General features: G+C 33.9%; 2 protein-coding genes and 1 pseudogene across 2 annotated transcripts; all 3 read left to right on the forward strand.

Moving 5' to 3' along the window:
- The first annotated feature begins 4,324 nt into the window (after window positions 1-4,324).
- LOC126702464 (uncharacterized) lies at window positions 4,325-7,772 on the forward strand (annotated as a pseudogene).
- Window positions 7,773-10,162: 2,390 nt separating this feature from the next.
- Window positions 10,163-14,189, forward strand: LOC126704302 (L10-interacting MYB domain-containing protein-like). Its single transcript, XM_050403301.1, has 4 exons — window positions 10,163-10,484; window positions 10,844-10,877; window positions 13,325-13,675; window positions 13,767-14,189. Exons 3-4 carry the CDS (start codon window positions 13,325-13,327, stop codon window positions 14,187-14,189), a joined length of 774 nt encoding a protein of 257 aa, XP_050259258.1. The 5' UTR covers window positions 10,163-10,484; window positions 10,844-10,877.
- Window positions 14,190-15,216: 1,027 nt separating this feature from the next.
- Window positions 15,217-16,387, forward strand: LOC126703353 (protein ALP1-like). The gene is made up of 3 exons (XM_050402316.1): window positions 15,217-15,386; window positions 15,478-15,709; window positions 15,791-16,387. Exons 1-3 carry the CDS (start codon window positions 15,270-15,272, stop codon window positions 15,943-15,945), a joined length of 504 nt encoding a protein of 167 aa, XP_050258273.1. The 5' UTR covers window positions 15,217-15,269; the 3' UTR covers window positions 15,946-16,387.
- The last annotated feature ends 4,406 nt before the right edge of the window (window positions 16,388-20,793 follow it).

Genomic DNA, 20,793 nt, shown 5'->3' on the forward strand with positions numbered 1-20,793 from the left:
CATGGGGCGAAAGCCCAAAATACATAGCGCAATAATGTATCACCGAACTCCTCCTTAAGTATGGTGTGATACCAGTACTGGGTGTCAGTTTCTTGATCCAAGTATGCCAACAACAACTTTCTCAACCTTTGGTAAGACTCTTCCCAATCCCCGAATATCTTTGCAATACCCTTTTGTTTCATATCTCATATCTTATAGTAAGAAAGCTTATGATCATAATACTTCACTTTAATGAAATCTCTGAGGTGATTAATTGTTGTCGTATGATTTTCTTGTAACAATGGAACAAATTCTACTGTAAGAAAATTACAATCCATCATTCTACCATCAAGGACTGTGCCAAAGGGTATACAACTGTGAGGACCCCTATAAGATGTAACCATCCATAATCCATGTTTAGGCTTCACGATTGCCCCAACGTACCACTTGCATGACCCATCCATGCATTTCACAGATAGTCTTCTTTTGGTCGACCTACTAGTCATAAAGTTTTTGTTATGCTTTGTGGCGTAAATTGTTAATGTACGTTTCACTGCCTCTTTATTTGCAAAAATCAACCTTGTACTAAAATTCATGTCCACATTCCAAGAAGAAGCAAATGCTTGTTGAATAACTTTAAGATCAATTTGGGAAAAATGATGAGGCAGGAGGTTCAAAAACAGGGGTCGTATTTGTAACATGCTGAACTCTAACGGTAGTGTCCGCATCATCTTCATCACATTTAGCCATATCATCAACATGACGATTGAGAGTAATTTCATGGTCATCAACACCCCTGTCAAAGTCGCCTCGCTCAATCCTTTCTTCGTACTTATCTCTATCGTCAAGATCTTCCCCAACACAGTCTTTGTCTTCATCTTCAACTTCTGGAAGTGTAGAGGATTCAACTCGATGTGTACAAAATTGATCTTTATATCTATTGTCAGGTTCGCTCTCAATTGTTGTTGGTGTCTCTTGAAAAGGGGGTGTATAGCCTTCCAATATGGTGCATCGATCATCTAGGATTGCAAACTATAGAGATGTAGTTGTTTGTACAATTTCCTCTACACTGACTTTCGCATGTGGCTCCAAAGTGACGTACAACTCAAAATTTGCTACTTGTTCCCATTTCTGCATCTTGCTAAACATGATCTTCACATGTTTATCTTCTGTTATCGTCATATATCGTTAATTAATGCATTGATTGAGGACTTCATGTGGAGAATGGAAAGTAACATGTATGTCATGCAAAGTAGGGTTCACTTGCAGCTCTTCCATAATTTTTATTTTCAAATCATTTAGGGTCTTTAGCTTACGGTGTATCATCATATAGTAGCATTGGATACCCAGACCTTGAAATGGGAATCCGTCATAAGGGTTGGCATTGGTAAAGGGTCCACCATAGTATATATTTATATGGATCATTGTCAACCTATAGACCATCAAGTGCAATTGTGTTAGTGACAAATTTATAACTTTCTATTAACATCAATCACAAAACTTTGTGTATGAAATGCTAACAGTACTAACCTCACCCAAATTTGCATATACTCACCTTAGGTCACATACAAAAATAGTCATTACCAATTTCATATTCTTTTAAAATTCCAAATCATTCTAGGGGCATGACTTTCAAAACCCATTCAAATAAGTTATGATGAACAAAAATATTATACCAACCAGTTATCCATTGAAATCTCTGTTACAAATCTTAAACAAATATCTTGAAATAATTTATGCTAAAAAGACTACAAATACTATCTTAGGTATCAAACTCATAATCCATTTCATACCCATGATAAAGACCTAAAAGTACTAAATATTCCTAACAATTGATCACAATATTTAGTACTAAATATTCCCAATAATTAATCACAATATTAATTTTTTTTTTAAAACCTAGCATAGTATTAATCACAATATTTACACTAACAAAAAACAAAAAAAAAACAAATATTCCCAATATGTTGTAATAACATAATTAATCACAATATTTGGTACTAAATATTCCCCCAATACTAAATATTCCCAATAATTAATCACAATATTAATTTTTTTTAAAACCTAGCAAATAATTTAATCACAATATTTACACTAAAAAAAAATAAACAAATATTCCCATATGTTGTAATAACATAATTAATCACAATATTTGGTACTAAATATTCCCAATAATTAATCACAATATTAATTTAAAAAAAAAACTTAGCAAATAATTTAATCACAATATTTCCACTAACAAAAAAACAAATATTCCCAATATGTTGTAATAACATTAATCACAATATTTAGTATTAAATATTCCCAATAATTAATCATAATATTAATTTAAAAAAAAAAAAACTAGCAAATAATCACAATATACTAACAAATAAACTAATCACAATATACTAACAAATAAATTAATCATAATATACTAACAAATAAATTAATCACAATATTTACACTAACAAAAAAAAGACAAATTTTCCTAGTATGTTCTAATTTTTTCTTTAAAAAAAAAAAAAAAAAAAAAAAAAAAACCTAGCAAATAATCACAATATTAACTAACAAAAAATATTTCCAATATTGTAAAAACATTACTTGTGATGTGAGATGAGTGTTGTTAAGGTGAGTGTTGTGTGAGATGAGTGTTGTGTGAGAGCTTAGGAAAGTTGTGAGTGAGTGAAGAAAGGGTCTGAGAGCTGAAGAGAGGGTGTGAGAGCTGAAGAGACTGAGTGAGATGGGTAAGGAGGAAAATAGGTCCCAGCTGGGACCCACATGCCACACGTCTGAATTTAGAACTAAAAATAGTGCTGTAAAGGTCTGGGGACAACTATGTGACTTTTAACACTGATGACATTCTTTGTTGTTTAGGATTTGTTTTTGCAGCTGCAAAGTTAGGCATGGCAGGTCTTCAAATGTGTCGTTCTAATACTTTCGATGAGTTAAAAAGAAGGTACAAACAACTTTGATAATTCTGCCCTTATGGGAGAAGGCTCATATGGAAAGGTACAGTCTAAAACTTCTAATATGCTATAAAATTATTTATGAAATGTAGGGTAAATATCACAATTATCATCTTTCTTTTATCAAACTTTTAAATAGTTACACGTTGTGGCATATCATAAATATAATTGTAAACAGAAATGGGAGGAATAGAATTAAAGGAGGTGCATATTTTGACAGCTAAACCCCATGTCTTAAGATTTCAAGTACCCTTTAATTGATGCAGTCCAAGTCTCAATAGTCATGGTTATAGGGTATGAGGCATTTGGTTCATTATTATTCAGAAGAGAGTAAAGGTTAGCTACCTTATAATGCAAATTATGTTCTAAGTAACTTTAGTGTAGCCTTTAAAAGTTCATGGTGACATACACAAATTTTTTTTTTCTTTTCTGCAAAATTGCAATCTCAGCCACTTGTTTTTGGTTGCTGATTGTCTTCTCTGAGTATTGGTAGTAACACCATGGTACAAAGTTTATGCAGCCACATATGGCGTGCTGCATATGACATATGTGACTCATTCGGTAGCATAAAAGGTACAATCTAACCCCAAAAAATCATTCAGTGGGGTATGCTTGGTTGTGGTTACTGACAATGAGGAACATGGGATGGCTAAGTTGAGTGACTATGGGTTGTTCATTATCTCAGAAGAAATTGACAAATGTGCAGTAGGGCTTATAATTTTTATTGATTGATTGGCCTTGCGGTAAATTCTTCACTGTTAGTGGTGACAGACTTGTGCCCATCATTTTCAGGCAAAAGTAGAAGGCAACGATATAGTACAAATGGTTTGATACAACTGGGTAATAAACATGCACAAATGACTTGAATAAAAATTTTGGGATATCTATGTATAATCTGTGAGAGGGAATATCTATGTATCTGCTGCCTTATGTTATGGATTCAGTTCCGCCACCCCCCCCCAAGTAATTGATCTAGGGTGTTGGAACATGTTACCTCTCAAAAATTTAGATGGTTATATATTAGGTTTCATTGTATTCAACACATGAAAATATACTGCCTTTTTTTAGATTCTAGATGAAAGAACCACTACATGCAAGTTAATGATTGAAGTAACTTGTATATTATGTGTTCCACAACAATGAAGTCCAAAAAATATTGTGCACATTTTGGATTTAACTTAGGTGGGCACATTTAAGTGTTCAAATGGTGTCAGTCATAGGCGAATGCTAGTAAACTCAAAGCATGTCTGCAATACCTGTCAATTGGGAGATACAAAACTCTTCAGTCTGTTCTATCCTGGATTAGCTCATCATACACAGAGGATTTAGGCTCTCTGGCATAATTAAGTTAAATCAAATATTGCTCAAATTCATTTTACTTTGTTTATTTTATTTTATTTTTTACCATCTTCTGAGAACACATTACTGTTGTGTTCCTATTACTCACAGGTTTTAAACTCATAGCTCTTCTTTCTCAGGTTCATGTTTGTAGACAAATTTTTACACTGGAAAATATTTCCTATCTGTTGCCTGCGATGGATCCTTCAATTTGCTGTTCTTGAATGCCCGCCTGAAGCTACTTCACTGATGAAAGGTCATAATATCAGTGGTCTTTTAGACACCGTGCAGCGTTTGCTAGCAGTGTGGTCTAAAAAGGAATTTGTGCAATCAGCCCCAATGGAGCAGCAAACTTGTTTCCTTTGTCATTCCTTTACACCTGTTGCTGAAAAATTCACTTTTATTTAGGCAAAATTTCTGTAACAGTATAAGTTGTAGAAGCCTCAACATTAATTAGAAAACATTGGATATCATATGTTAATATGACTGTATTGTTCTCTAATAAGCCCTGTGCATTACAGAAATATTCATTTTTTTTTCAAATTCTGTTGCTCCTTACTTTATTTTAGATGTGTCTGTAGCTGTAGGCCTTTGCTTGGAGAAGATGTCTAAAAAGAACCTAGGTGAGACTAAAGATGTGATGCACTTGATTCTTCAAGGAGTCATCTGTAGATGCTTTTCCTCATTCTATTGGTATAGCGTCCTGTAATGTGACTGGTTGGTATTCTTCTTATATCTTGTTTTGTTGCTGGCGGGTATGTTGGAGAGCCCTAATAATTTAGTTCGGAAAATGGCTAGCAGTGTTGCTTTAGAATTCTAGAAAGTAATTGACCCAAAAAATCCACTTTACCTTGATGATAGCTGTACTGGTGACATTATTGACTAGGAGTTTGAGTTGGCTACCCCTGAAAAAAGGAATCTAGATACCTCAAATTGCAAGCAAAAAGATGTTCATGAAAGTAAAACCTTTAGCTCTGCACCGGAAAAAGACTTCAAATATACAGCCAAGAATTTGATAGGCAACAATCTAAAGAGAAAAAACATGAAATTATCTGAATTTAAGTTTTTCAATCCAGATGAGATCATTGATCCAGCGACACTAAATAATGAATCAGTCTCTGAAAATGATGATTATAATGCAAGTGAGAGTTCTGATTTCACGTGTGACTCATCTTTACAGCCTTATGACTTATGAGATGATGACACAGATTTGAAAAGAAAATTTTCACAGTTTGTTAGTGTAGTTGGGGCACTACGGATATCTGAGGATGCTGATTGGGTAAGTCATTTATGTTTATCAGTCATATGTTACTTAAAGTTTTTTCTTGTTGAATGAAAAAATTCTTGAAAGATTCTCCTGAGAGTAAAACTTGAAATATCAGTTGTGGTATCAAACAGAGCCACATTTCTGTGCAATTTGTGAATTCTCTTTTGGTAAAATTTCACATAAGCCAATTATATCTCATCCACCCTATAACAGAGTTTAACAAAGATAGTTTACTAAGTGGTTGCAATTAACTTGTGATTAAGTTTTGGTGCAATGCCCTTGGTTCAACCTATTTTGTCAAGAGTTGGTGAACCAAGTTGTCTTCTAGTTCATTAATTGCTCCTGTGCTATATTTCAGGTGGAGAGGGCACTTGATGTTGCTGGAAAGCTTGAGCAAGCATCGCCTGATGAGCTTTGTCAATTAGCTGGTGATCTTGCTAGAACTCTTGTACAGGTTCGTTGTTCTGACTTAGCTGTAGAAGGTGAGGAGGACTCAGCTGAAGACAAGAGGCAGAGAGCAAACTACTATATTCACCAAATGTTGATGTCAGTAAACGCATTATGATACTTGAGGTCATGACAGATGTAGCTCAGGAGCTTGCTAATTCTAAAACTATAAAACCTAAACATTAGAGAGGGCCCTCATATCAAGCATTTCAGAGAGTCAACTCTACTTCCTGCCCAGTTGCAGAGGGCCCTCCTGGAGCTAGTTCCTGGAAGGAGATCTCAAAAACAGAAATTTGCTGAACTGGTCTACTCGTTATGAGAGGGAACTTCCCTCAAGACTCGGCCAGATCAGGAGAGGAAGAAACGCTAATGGAGCCTAAGATCATCAAATATACTAGAAAGCCAGATAGAATGGTCTCATGATAAGTTTCCCGTGTATGGAGTGACCTTTATGCTTCCTGCAATGCAGGGTTTTGATAAGAAAAGACATGGTGTTGACTTGCTTGGTGGAGATTTTGTTGTCCTGGGGAAACTCATCCATATGCTTGGTATTTGTATGAAATGCACAGCCATGCACCCAGAAGCATCTTCATTGGCTATGTATCATCTCAATTTGTTAAGATCCAGGTACTAATTGAAATTCAGTATGTTGATATTTTGACATGATGTGAGACCTTGCAGATGGTACATATCTAATGGCTGAGTAGAAATGACTATTTGACCTGCATGTGTCTGTTAAAGTGGCATAAAGTGAAAATGGGTGAATGGCGGCTTATTGTGATTACTTTATTGCAGTTTCACCTTTGTGTCTGTGCATCATATTGCATGTTAAACCATCAGTGGAAAGTATTTGTTTGAATCCTGTTGCTAATTTTGAGCAGGGAGGTATGCCATCACAAGGAAGCATATGTCAGAAGAGCTGTTCTTTTTGCTGCCTCGTGCGTATTGGGCGCACTTCATCCTTCTAATGTAGCATCTTCCTTGGTTTAAGGAAATCTTGAACTTTCTATTGGGCTTGAATGGGTGCATACATGGGCCCTTCAATTAGTTGAGTCAGACACAGATCGAGAGTGCTACACGGTAAGCAATAAAAGGTCCATAGAGGCTCAAAATTCGTGCTCGCATTTTTCATCTTCACCATCTCTTTCTTGCGGATACTATTGCCTGTGTGTTGAACTTGTAGATTTTGCCGAAGCTAATAGTCAAGCAGTAAGGAATATGCTATAATTAACATTGTGAAATGGACTTGCAAAAACCATTTCTTTTTTTATACCATTTGTAACAACTTCTATTAATTTGTCTTCTAACACATTTCCGAAAAGTTAGCTTTCATCATTATTATGCTTCATGAATCAGTCATTCACTCTAATCTTGAATGCTAGCTAATACCCCTTTTGGTTACATGGTGATGTTTGGATTAACCCTAAGAAAATTGAAGAACTCTAGTTCTGCAGAATTGAAAACATGTTCTGAAACCATGCATATGTAACTCCTGTGATATGATAGGAGAAGTTCAGCACTTTAAGAAAACCTTTTTTATTTTTTTCCTTCTTATTTTGTTTATTTCATCTACTGTGGAATTGTTTAAAATTTTATCCATGCCCACATGACTGATTCAGTTCATTCTTTTTCAGATGGCTATGACATGCCTCCAACTCCATTCTGAAATGGCCCTCCAAGCTACCCAAGCGCTAGAATCAGCAGAAAGCACATTCAAGGCAAAGGCTGTTGTTCTCCCTTCCAATCTCTACAAGGGGACAATTAAAATCCCCCATTCAATTGTGGAATTTTAATTTTATCTTTTCTTGCATCGTAGTATTGTACGGTCTTTTGTTCAATCACTAGGCAATAATTCTAGGCCCGTGATATGTAGGATTATTTAAACATATATTTTTCTTAAATTTGTATGATTTTTTTTACATATAGAGAGTAAAGTTCTATGAATTATCTATCACAAAATTAAACTATCTTAATTAATTTTCCTGTGGAATTGTTTCTAAAACTTTTGTTTTATTTTATTTTTATTTTTATGAATAATCAAATTGGATGTTATGAATTGTTAGCGATGAATATCATTTGCTACATTTATCTTTTGAAATGATGTGGAAGAAATCGGTAATATTTTTTATTTTAATAATTATTGCTTCAAAGAATTTGTTTAAATGTGAGCGAGCTCCTTTCTGTTTTTTGTAATTCAATGATAAGTGGGAGAAAGGAGGAATTCCAACCATTATTATCCTTACAAAGAAAATTAAGTAAGATCACTTGACTGCTCTTTTACTACAAACAAGCTCTATTTGTGGCTAAACTTGCAAAAGTTCAGTAGAATAAGCTGTGAATATTATTGTATCAACAACTTGCCAGAATGCCGTATAGAATAATGTTGTGTTCCATAAACTGTACATGCAAAGCTAAGATCAGTAGTTGAAAGTTAAAAACATATATATAGAATAAACTGGCTTTGTGTACCTTATAAATTCTTTGATGAAAGCAAATGAAACCTATGTGAAAACCGGAGTGATTGTGGAACTAAAATCTAAGGCTAACTATGAATCTTGGGTTCTTGAACTGGAGGTTAAAATCTACCCATGGGGTTATGGAAAAAAAGAGCAGTGGAATTGCACTGAATATACACACGTAAAGAAATATATAGCAAAGCTTGTTTTGGTCATATAAGGAAACCAGCGGTTTCTTCAGCTACAATTCGTTTAATTTTCCCGCCAAAACACTAGTCCAGCTTCCCTACTGGACAAGGCGCAAATTTCCGAGCATACCCCTTGAAATCTTCCAAGAATTTGAAACTTGGAGCAATTCAACGCACGGTCTTTAACACGCATATATATACACTAGCCTTATCATACTCTATGCGCATGCGACGATACTTTTTTTTAGTAAAAAAAAAGAAAATCATGTGTTTTTAGTTTATATATATACTTTTTATTTTAAGAATCTAATTTATAAGTGTTTTTTTTTTTAAAAATGAATTTAATTTATAAGTGGATAAGCAATTTGAAAATTTACAAAAGAGTAGTTCTACTTTTTAGGCAATGTTTTAGTGGGAGTTAGAGTTGCAGTTTTACCAATTTGTCCTTTAGTTTTGTCTCTACTTAAACATAAAGATGTAGGGGCATTTTTGAACTATAAAATGAGAAATCCAAATAGGGAAAGCCTCTTAAATAATAGTATGTGTGTGTATATATATTCCTGTCACAATTTTACAAATCAATTAATTAAAAATTTTATTTCATTACATGCGCTCCGCATGTGCAATTGAGTTTTTTTTTTTTTTTTTAGTTTAATGTAATTTTTCAATTTGAATTTATCTATTGTTAGTGAAATTACACTGGAAGAGATTTTTTTAAACTAAAATTTAGGATTTGAAATGAAGTAAACTGTTGGTTTTAGTGTGTGCTAATTTTTAGAAAAAAAATTGTATTTTTTTTAATACAAGATAGAATTCTATTCTAATCTAATTTAAGTGTATATGTGTGAAACTCCCTCCTAGAAACTTCAACCTCGGCTCTTGCCCCCCACACCCCATAAAACACTTATACTTATGAAGTGACCATTGCACCAAGAGTGTGCAATGGGTTAAAAAAAAGCGATAATTACACATAACCCACCTGTGGTTTGGGCGAAAATCACATTGCCTACCCGTGGTTTGAAAAGTGTTACTTAACCCACCTGTAGTAAATTCCATTTGTTTTCTGTAACCCACCTCTATTAAAAGCAAGGGTAAATAAGTATTTTTGCATGCTTTTTATGTCTCTCTCCTCTTAAAACATAAAACACATACAAAAACAAGACAAAACAAGATCAAAAGGGGCGGCTTATGTAAAAATTAATATATTCAAAACTCTAAACAACAATTACAAAAATGTAATAAATCGAACAAAAAAACAACAAAAAAATATGAGCACTTAGCAATAAGCCAATCACACCACCATGAAATTGTCAGTGCCAATAAACCTTTTCTACTTTATTTCCACCTTTTCAGTCTTAATGTCAATCAAAAAGCCAATAACACCACCAGACTACCTTTTTATAGTATTGTTTTGGGTTCTCATTGACTAGAAGACAAAAATAATTGAGGTTGAATGCTAAAACTTATATCTACAACCTACACATAATATAAAGGTACTGAAAGAAAGAAAACAACCTGCGCATAATATGAAGGTTATTAGCCCGTTTGGTTCCACTTTTTCAGCCCAAAACGGGCGTTTTCAAAAAAGCTAAGCCCGTTTCTGCGTTTGGTAAGTTCAAAACGCAACTTTTTTATAAAAGTTGCGTTTTGAACTTTTAGAAAAAACTGAAGACAAAACGCGCAACGAAAATGGACCATCAACGGTCCATAAATCAAAACGCGCTATGCGCGTTTTGTTATATTACCGTTGCAATCATTGAAAGACCGAAATACCCACACGTTTGACGCCCCTCATCTCTCATCTCTGCTCTCCCTTCGCATTTGACGCCTCCATCTCTTCTCTCTGCCTTGCTCTGCCTTCGTAAGTCTCTCTACTCTCTGTCTTTTTTCTTTGTCTCCCTTTTCTTCTTCCGCTTCGTCTTCCTCTTCTTCTTCTTTCTTTCTTTCTTTCTGGTTCTTCCTCTCCGTAAGTCTTTCTGTAGTTTTGGATTGTGGTTTGTTTTATGGGTAATGATTTTTCTGTGTGTTCTTTGGGTTGATTTGTCATGGGTATGGGTTGTTTTGATTTGGACCGAACCGGGGTTGATTCTCATGGGTCTGATTTGGGTTTTTTTGGTTTTGATTTCTCTGTTCTTTGGTTGATTTCTCATGGATCTGGGTTTGATTTCTCTGTTCTTTGGTTGATTTCTCACTTTTGGTGTGTGGGTTTTGATTTCTCAGGTACCAAAAACACTGATCTGCTACCAAAAACCAGGTACCAACACTGATCTGATTTTTTTTTTTTTTTTACCGAGTGTGGGAAAAAAAATTTCGGATCTTGCTATGAATGGGTATTGTTCCTTTACTTGTTTTGTTATTTGTTTTTGCTGATTGGAATATATAATGAAGTGTTAGTTTGATGAATATATAATGGGTATTGTTTTCGGATCTTGCTGATTGGAATATATACATGTTCTCATGAAGTGTTTTTGTTTATTTGTTTTGTTATAACAAAATTTCGGATCTTGCTATGAATGTGTATTAACTTGGAGATATTGTTATGCTTCACAGACTGGTTGTAACATTTTGTACTCTTCGAAGAACTTATATATTTCAGTTGTGTTAGCTTGTGTTTTGGTTTGTAACATTTAATGTCTAGATCAATGATACAATTTATTTTTTATTCGCCTCTCCCTGTAATGGACGTTTAGATTTCACTTTTCTGTGTTTTCCTTTACTGATGTCAAAGCAGTTCAAGCAAGTATTAGCAAAGGTTATATGATTAAATTATTTTAATTCCCCAGGATACTTAATTTGACCCTTAAAATTTTGAGTTGCTTTTATTTTGGCCTTGTACGTTTCAAAATTTTATTTTGGCATTTTATGTTTGATTCCATTTTCATATTAGTTCTACTGTCTATTTCCATTAGTAATTTGATCATCCATAATATGTTTTTCTACCTACAATTAAATTCTTGCATTCCACAACATTTAGAGATAGTATTCCATGAAATAGTTAAATCTTCAGGGTGTCTGTTGGTTAGATTAGTGAAAATGGATAGCATGACCAATATCAATGGTCTCTAGTGTCACTGTGCTGTGTAAATTGTCACGTAGAGGTGGAGTGGTTCATTCGCCCATCAAATGTAATTATCCAAGGTGCATCGCTTTCCGTAATCATTTATTCTTAGGGTGAGTTATAGTGAGAATTGTGGGGCCTGGGTTAGGTTCAGTAATGTAGGTGAGTTCTGTAAGTGCCTTGTAATTGCTGGATAAAGTTGTTACTTAACTTCTACTATAGCAAGTTTCTGCCCTGTAATAGCTTGATGTAGTCTTGGTGAATGATTGAATCCTAATAATTATGAGGCATATGGCTCGAAGTCCATGTTGTGGCTTTTAAGCCTATCACATGTCTATATAGAGATGCTATTCTGAATACTTTTGTTGGATGGTCCACTTGTAATTTTTTTCCCATGGTTACAAGGGCAGAGCAGGGTTGGGAACCGAAATCATTTCTCTCTTTCATTGACTTATTTTTCTGTTCAAACGTCTGTAGTGATTGGTTATATATGATGGTATGGTCCTTGTTAAAGAGTTTGAAGTTTGAGGTCAAGCCGCCAAGGCTTACCATTGGTTATTAAGGGTGATTTGGCATTAACTTCCCTTGTGCAATAATATTATTACTTATTGTGCTGTTTTTTTTTAATAAATTACTTATATTAAAAAAAAAAAAACGATTACAATGAGAAGTGTATTGGATAAAGGATCAATGAGTCTTCAACTTCAATGCCAATTAGCTCTAGCTTCAATGGCATCTCCTGCCCTTTTAAAAGCAAGGTGGAGGGTGAGGTTGTGTGTTCAAGACTCACCAAGTACATGTGTAACATACCACCCCCCACCCCCCACCCCCCAACCCAAAAAAAGAAAAGAAAAAAGAAACATAAAAAACTTATCATAAACTTAAAAGTTTGCATGTGCTTTGGTATAAGCATAAGCATTTACTTCTTGTTACCCTTGACGGAAGAGTAAAATTTTTCACATCCTACATGTGTGCTTTACTGCCTTAGTAACATTAAATGCCACAAGCCTCTCTATCCCTCACTTCTTCATAGAATTGCACATAAGACAACTTATGCTATGTAATTTGGCATTTGAGTATGTTAGTTTCTCATCCCAATATTGGAGGTTATGAGATTGATGGAAGTGAAAGAGGTAAAGATGTCCTAATTTTCCCTAGTAGCCATAGGATTTAGGATGCTGCAAGGATTTTCTCTAAAACTGCTCAAATTCATTATTCATTATGGGATATACATATTTTGAGATAAAAAGTAAGGAGGCCTTGAAATATAAAATTAATTATTAATTTCTGAAAAAAAAAAAAAAAAAATAGCTGTGAAGTTTCAGAGTTTTCATCTATAGTTTTAATGAATTCATTTGACCTTATCATCTGAGCAAGACTTAAGTCCCTTTGATTTTGTTCTGTCCCTCTCTATCATACATGTATATGCTTTCTCATACCTTCTATTACCCTGATTGTGATATGTTTGATGTTCATGACCTCTGTAATATGTATATATGCATGACTAACTCTCCTTAGAAAGAGCCTAACTCTGCTTTATAATTCTGTTTGGACCTACTAGTCCTTGTACCTATTTGTTTTGATCTTAATAAAAAATTTATAGTTTTGCTAATATGCTTCAACCTCATTGGTTAACTTTATAGATGGGTAAAAACACAACTTCCAACCTCGAGGCAAAAAAGGCTAGAGCATTATGGGATAATAATTCAAGCTGGACCACTACTTTTTGTAATCTTTGTGTGGAACAGATTCAACTTGGGAATAGGAATAAAGGTGCTGCCTTTAGTACCCTAGGTTGGACCAATATAGTGACCAAATTTTGTGATGAAACCGGTCAAAATTATGATAGGGAGCAATTAAAAAGTAGGTGGGATGTGTTAAAAGGTGATTGGAGATTGTGGGAAAAATTGAGGATGCATGACACAGGTTTAGGTTGGGATACAGCGAAGGGAACAATTCTTGCTCCTGATGATTGGTGGGACCGAAAGTTGAAGGTGAGTTGAGTATTTTATTAATATGTAGTTAGTTGGAAATAGTTTTTTTATATTGTTGTTATCTGAGTGAAAGCACTTTTACATTTTGTAGGAATTACCCAAAGCTAAAAAATTTCGAGAGAAAGGTCTACAGAATCCAGAACAACTTGATATAATGTTTAGGGATGTTGCAGCAACTGGAGAAGCTGCATGGACCCCTTCTTCAAATACACTCCCTCCAACAATGCCACAAGAGGGTGCTGGTGATTCGGATGGTAGCTTCGAATTTAAGGATAATCAATGTGACATGAGTTTAGACATTGATAGTTTGCAACAAGGATATACTAGTCAATCACGTAGTTCAGGACTTAAGCGAACTAGTGAATCAATACCCTCACAGAAGAAAAAGAAGAAGATAGGAGGAGCTGCAATGTTGGACAGTCGTATTAGTGAATTAATAACTGTATGTCAGAATAAGTCTGAAGGTACTTCTCGAGAGTCACAAGTTCAGTTGATAATGTCATGGCGATTGTGAGGGCACTTCCTGGAGTGGATAGTAAGTTTGTGGTTCAAGCTTCCTTAGCGTTACTAAAAAAGATACATAGGGATATGTTTCTAACTTTCAAGGAGCCAGAGTTACAGTTGGCGTACCTACAAGAATTGATTTCTTGGAAGCAAAAGAAGTGACCAACCTTATGTGATACTCTATATTAGCTTAGGACTCATATTAGCTTATGACTAATATTAGCTTTATGTTGTATTAACTATGTTGTATCAACTTTAAACAATGTTATGTGATATTTAGTATTAGCTTTGGACTAATATATGTGTAATGTAAACACATTTCGACTAATATTAGCTTTTTGTTGTATTAACTTTAAACTAAGTTATGTAATATTTAGTATTAGCTTTGGATTAATATATGTTGATTACTTTGTTGATATATGTTGATTACAAAGTTATGTAATACTTTGTTGATTACTATGTTGATTTGTTACTTTGTTGTGTAGCCTAAACCAATATGGATGATTATAATGGTACTTATGAGAGTGGCAATTTTATGGAACTATTAATGGATGGGGATTACAGAAATTATTGTGATTATCATGATGCTAGTGATTATAATAATGCTGACAATAATAATGATGGTGATAACAATGATGATGATGATGATGATAACAATGATGATGATGATGAGAGTAGTGATAGTGATGATGACAGTGATAGTGATTCTGATGATGATGATAGTAACAACGATTTTGATGAGTTTTACCAGCTTGTGGCAGTTACTTGCGAAGCAGTTGTGACATATTTCAATAAGTACATTAATAAGACTCCTTGTTATGATTCTGAACAAACAGGGTGGGTTTGGGTGAGACGTTGTATGGAAGGTAATGAGAAATTGTGTTACAACATGTTTAGAATGAAAAAGGAGGTGTTTCTTAATTTGTGTCAAGTTTTAGAACGTGACTTTGGACTTCAACATTCAAGGAATATAAGATTAGAAGAGTCAGTGGCAATCTGTTTAATGATACTTGGTCATGGAACATGTAACTGAATGGTTCAAGAAATATTTCAACATTCGGGTGAAACCATAAGTAGACATTTTGAGAAGATGATCACTCTGTTGGGTGCTCGCTTTGCAGCTGCATATGTAAAGCCTTCGGATCCAACTTTTAGTGAAGTTCCAACCAAAATACAAGACCATCCAATTTATTGGCCACATTTCAAAGTATGTGTACTATTGTATATTTGAATAAGTGTTATTGTCTATAAGATAATACAATGCATGTGGAACTGAAAACTATTAATGTTTTTATTAGGATTGCATCGGTGCGATTGATGGCACACATGTGACAGCAGTTGTACCTACTGAGAAGTCCATTCCATACTTTGGAAGAAAGGGATATCCAACCCAAAATGTGATGGCTGCATGTGATTTTGATATGTTATTCACATTTGTTTTGCCTGGATGGGAAGGTGCAGCACACGACACTCACATTTTTCTTGATACTATTCGTAAACAGAGTAACAACTTTCCGCACCCACCACCAGGTTTGTAATTGGTTAATCAATTGTTCATTATAATTACATATTATATGAGTGTGTTAAAACAATTGAATTTTTTTTTTCTAGGGAAATATTATGTAGTTGATTCTGGATACCCAATGATGAAAGGTTATTTGGCACCATACAAAGGGATATCATACCATCTTCAAGACTTTCGAAGGAGAGGTGGAAGCCCTAGAACTAGACATGAAAAATTTAATCATGCTCACTCATCTCTTTGATGTACGATTGAGCGCACTTTTGGTGTGTGGAAGAATAAATGGAGAATTATCAGAAACATGCCATCTTTTCCATTCCATATCCAAATGCTTATTGTATCTGCTACTATGGCTCTTCATAATTTTGTTAGACTAAATGATAGGGATGATAGGGGCTTCATAAATGCCAATCGAGATTCAATTTCTAGAAGAGAAAATAATAGTGAAGCAGATAGCAGTTATGAGCAGAATTTAGGATCTTTAACAGACCCTACGATGGTGGTTCTTCGTGATTCCATTGCTAATTCCATTTGGGGGGATAATAATTAGTAGTTGTCTTTTTTTTATAATATCCTGTAGTACAATTTAAACTTGGGTTATTGGTATGTATTTTATCATCTTTTTTACATTTTTGTGTTGTACAATTTAAACTTAGATTATTGATATGTATTTTATATGTTTTTACGTTTTTATGTAGTACAATTTAAACTTAGATTATTGGTGTATATTTTATCATCTTTTTACATTTTTATTTTGTGCTTCATGTTGATGGAAATTATTTAGATTTAATTAATATTATTATTATTATTGTTTAGTAAGTATATGAAATAGATGATTTATAATAAGTATGAAATAAACTCACATCCACAAAAAAAAAAAAAAAGTTTGAAATATCCCTTATATATACATTGTCCTTTTTGGTCATTTATCCCTCAAAAAGCCACTTTTAACAGTTTTTACCAAACACTCAACTTTTTCATTATGCACTTTTTAACAGCTTTTACCAAACACTCAGCTTTTTGAAACTCCACTTTTTCATTATGCACTTTTTCAAAAAGCTGAACCAAACTCACCCTATATCTCAAATCGGCTTTTCTTTTCACATAAATATAGTAAATCTTTTCCCTTTTCTCACTCTCTTTTGGGTAAATAAAGAGTTGTTGTAATTGTTATTAAAAGAAGGAAAAAAACTTATATCCAGTTCCTAGCTATTCAAACCCAGATTAGTTCTTCTTCGTGTTCATAAATTGTAGTGGCTACACTCTAAGAAAAAATCCATGTCATTCGAAGGTTTGAGATTCACCAGCATTACCCACCTTTAATCAGTTGAAATCCACCACAACCAGGCTATAATCTCAGATTGACCACAACCAAATCCCAAAACCCAAATCACAACCCACACATCACGCTCCACCTCAAATCTCAGACTCAAAGCAGTTGTGCTTCTCTACAAATCAAAACCCAGGGTATAATCTCAGATTGACCACAACCAAATCCCAAAACCCAAATCACAACCCACACATCACGCTCCACCTCAAATCTCAGACTCAAAGCAGTTGTGCTTCTCTACAAATCAAAACCCAACCCATACAACCACCCTGTGCTCCTCCACTGTTAGCACCGTGCTACCGCCGATCTGAATTTTAGTGTGAGAGATGAAAGAGATAGAGAGAACAGAGAGAGGTAGACAAAGAGAGCAAGAGAGGAGAGAGAAAGTGCGTGAGATATTAATTAAATCAAAGAGAAGAAATAATGGATAGAGTGTTTTTTTTTTTAAAGTAAAAAAATTTTGGTTGTCATTTTCTTTTAACGTGTTACAGGGACATTTTGTGCTTTATTGGAGCTCTTGAGCCAAGTTTCTAAAATTTTTACAAATAGAATCTTTTGATCTTGTTTTGTCTTGTTTTTCTATGTGTTTTCTGTTTTAAGAGGAGCGAGACATAAAAAGCATGCAAAAATACTTATTTACCCTTGCTTTTAACAGAGATGGATTACGGAAAATAAACGGAGTTTACCACAGGTGAGTTAAGTGATATTTTTCAAACCACAGATAGGTAAGGTGATTTTCGCCTAAACCACAGGTCAGTTATGTGTAATTACCCCTAAAAAAATATATCAAACATACACAAGATATGTTTAGATAGAAAGTGTGCTAATTTTTAGGAAAAAAGTTTCTCTAGTAGTTTTTTTTTTTTAAAGAATAAAGATTATCTAATTAGATTAGAGTTATTTTTGATATTTTTTAAAATCATAACTATCTTTCTGAATTCTCTTAACATATAGATAAATACATGTATCGAGCACCAAGGGAGAGTAAGAATTCCTTAGCCTGTTCTTTCTATAACACTTATAGAAAGAATACCGAACAACACAAAGGGTCACTTACAGAAAGAATACTAAACAACAACTAGGCCTGTACACAGTGCAGTGCGGTCGGTTATGGGGGGGAATTTTGCACCACACCTATAGGGTGCAGTTTCCCCTCATGCTTGATTGCACCTCACATGTGAAGGGTAAGAACCGGTCTAGACCAGGTTTGGTTGACCATAGCAAGGCGGTGCGGTTAATTCGGTGCAAAAATAAAACAAACAAATAATTAAAAAAAAAAATCATCAAGCAACCCACATAGAAATATCAAACAACCCAAATATTAAAAAAAAAAAAAAAAAAAAAAAAAACAAACAAACAAACAGACAAACATGTTCAAAATCTTTCACAAAATTTTCAAACAAATTCTCCATCTTTCTAAAAAGCATTGCAAAGAGATGTAGGTATATATTGAGCATTATATAAATTTTCATACCTCGAAGAAAGCATAGAAAGGAGAACCATAGTAGCTAGGTATTAAGCATCAGAACATTCTCTTGAAATTTCTAGATAATAGTTGTGACAAAGTGGAGAGATGAGAGGGGAAACCTTGGAAACAGTGGCATCCAGTGGACGACGGTGGTGGGCCGATGGCGAAGGTAGGGGTTGAGGAATGATATATAGAGAGAGAGAGAGAGGGGAAAGGGGGAGAGGCGGACAAGAGATAAGAGATAAGAGAAGACAACATTTAAAAGAGATTCAGAAATTTAACCTACAAACTAAAACGACGTCGTTTTGTATCAGATTAAAAAAAAAAAAAAAAAAATTAATGGAACGATGTCGTTTTAAATCACTAAACTTAACCCTATTTTTTTTCGGGGCGAGCTCCCCTCCCGTTATAATATCTCCAGTTTTCTCATGTTTTTATACCAATGAAAGACACGTGGGAAGCAACAAATCCTAAGGTTATAAATAAGCCACATAATTTTCTCTCCCTTTTAACCCTTTTTAGTTTTCAATAAAATTTTTCTGGGTTTGCTTCAATCACTTGCTACGATAAATGATTTTTCAAAATCATATTTTGATGGTTTCTACTATCACAAAATGATCAGCCACTCCAGACCCATATCTAGGATGCTTAAGAACTCTTTCAAAAATGTCAAAGTTGTTGGAAAAATAGCATGGAATGAATAAGAAATTGATATTTTCTATGTTCACTTGAAGATGTTATTAAATATAGTAAAAATTCTGAGTCCCATATAGGAAATGAAAGAGATAATATATGAGTTATATGCTAATGAGTTGGACATTGGGTTGGGTTTTTGGCATATGTGGACTGAGCCTATTTGTCCAAATAATAATATTTTATTATTTTAATGTTTGAGTCAGTTAGTTTGTGCACAATAGTTATTATTGAAAAAGAGTGTCTATTTAGAAACACATAATTTTTCATAGTCTCTCATTCATAAAAAACTACTTTTCAGAAAAAACTCTAAAATAGTGAGAATATTTTTTGTGCATTTCATTTTGTGTCAAGGAGAGAGAAAGAGATATTGAGTAGTTCGCAGAGCACGACCTTCTGTGCTTCATTTTCATGCTGTAGATCATTTTATTTGAGGAGGTAGACGTCTGTGAGTCTCAAAGCACCACAATGATTGTATAAGGGGTGAAATCTGTTTTAAGGAGATTGTGTCAAACAAAAAACTTGATCTGAATCATTTATCATTCACGCATTTAGTTTGTGAGTTTTTAATTATTTACAGATTTCTTTATATATATATATATATATATATATTCAATATTTGTTTATTGCTTTTGTCTATCATATTTATTTGTATTATTGCTTATTCTTATATTTGTGTTTATTCATTTTACTTTATCACAAAAGTAAATTGTTGAAATATAGCAAACAATCTTAAAGCAGATTTTCTATATTTTAATTTATTTTTGTGATTCACGGTGAAAGGATTATGTGATTGTTGAAAAACACTAAATCGCAATTGTAAATTAATTTGTGATCTTCAAAAGTTGATTACGTGTTTGACTGTGCTGGTGATATTGATTTTTCAAGGCTATCCATCTTCTTTAATTATATTATATAATATTTGGATATTTGTCTCTTTGGATTTTTAATTGGCTGGGCGTGGTGTAGAGTCGTGTGTAGACTGTATGATTGATGTTTGCTTTGTTTCTAGCCTTTCACGTGTATTAGTTTAAATTCTGACGCCACTGCTGTGTGTTCTGGTTTCGTAAACCGTATTTGTGTGAAACATGTATTTGATTTTTTTTTTTTTTTAAACATGTATTTGATTTACGGTTATTAAATTCTGGTTTTGTAATTTTCTTTTGGCGTTTGATTCGAAGTCGGTTCACTTTGTTAATCTCTGATATCATGATTTTGTGTGAGTTTGATTTATATTGCCATGCCTTGCTCTAAAGTGGATTATACAAATGTAAGAGCATCACCAGTAGGTTGGTTAAATCTATTTTTGGGAGTGAAAAACCACTGTTCACCTCCAAAAACTCCCTCCAACAACCTCTTTATCTCCATTTTTTTTTTTTTTTTTTTTTTTTTTAAGATTTGCTACTTTAGCTCTCCAGGCATAGAAAGCACGGTAACAATTACTGTAGCTCCTCTAAACAATATCCTCCCTTAATATATTACCCGGTTGAATAAAATTTTTTTTTTTCTCTCATTCCTTTTCTCTTTCGTTGTTCACTCTCTCGTGCTTCTCTATCTCAACGGTAACGTACCACAATCAAAACAAAAACACAAAACCCAAT

Source organism: Quercus robur, chromosome 10 (genome assembly GCF_932294415.1).
Source record: "Quercus robur chromosome 10, dhQueRobu3.1, whole genome shotgun sequence".
Taxonomy (NCBI): domain Eukaryota; kingdom Viridiplantae; phylum Streptophyta; class Magnoliopsida; order Fagales; family Fagaceae; genus Quercus; species Quercus robur.

What these genes read in the sequence shown, in the direction of transcription:
- LOC126704302 (XM_050403301.1), top strand. Translation starts at nt 13,325, where the DNA reads ATGGGTAAAAACACAACTTCCAACCTCGAGGCAAAAAAGGCTAGAGCA. An exon ending in GGTGGGACCGAAAGTTGAAG is followed by an intron (nt 13,676 to 13,766) that starts GTGAGTTGAGTA and finishes TACATTTTGTAG; the next exon opens with GAATTACCCAAAGCTAAAAA.
- LOC126703353 (XM_050402316.1), top strand. Translation starts at nt 15,270, where the DNA reads ATGATCACTCTGTTGGGTGCTCGCTTTGCAGCTGCATATGTAAAGCCT. An exon ending in TTTATTGGCCACATTTCAAA is followed by an intron (nt 15,387 to 15,477) that starts GTATGTGTACTA and finishes TGTTTTTATTAG; the next exon opens with GATTGCATCGGTGCGATTGA. An exon ending in CTTTCCGCACCCACCACCAG is followed by an intron (nt 15,710 to 15,790) that starts GTTTGTAATTGG and finishes TTTTTTTTCTAG; the next exon opens with GGAAATATTATGTAGTTGAT.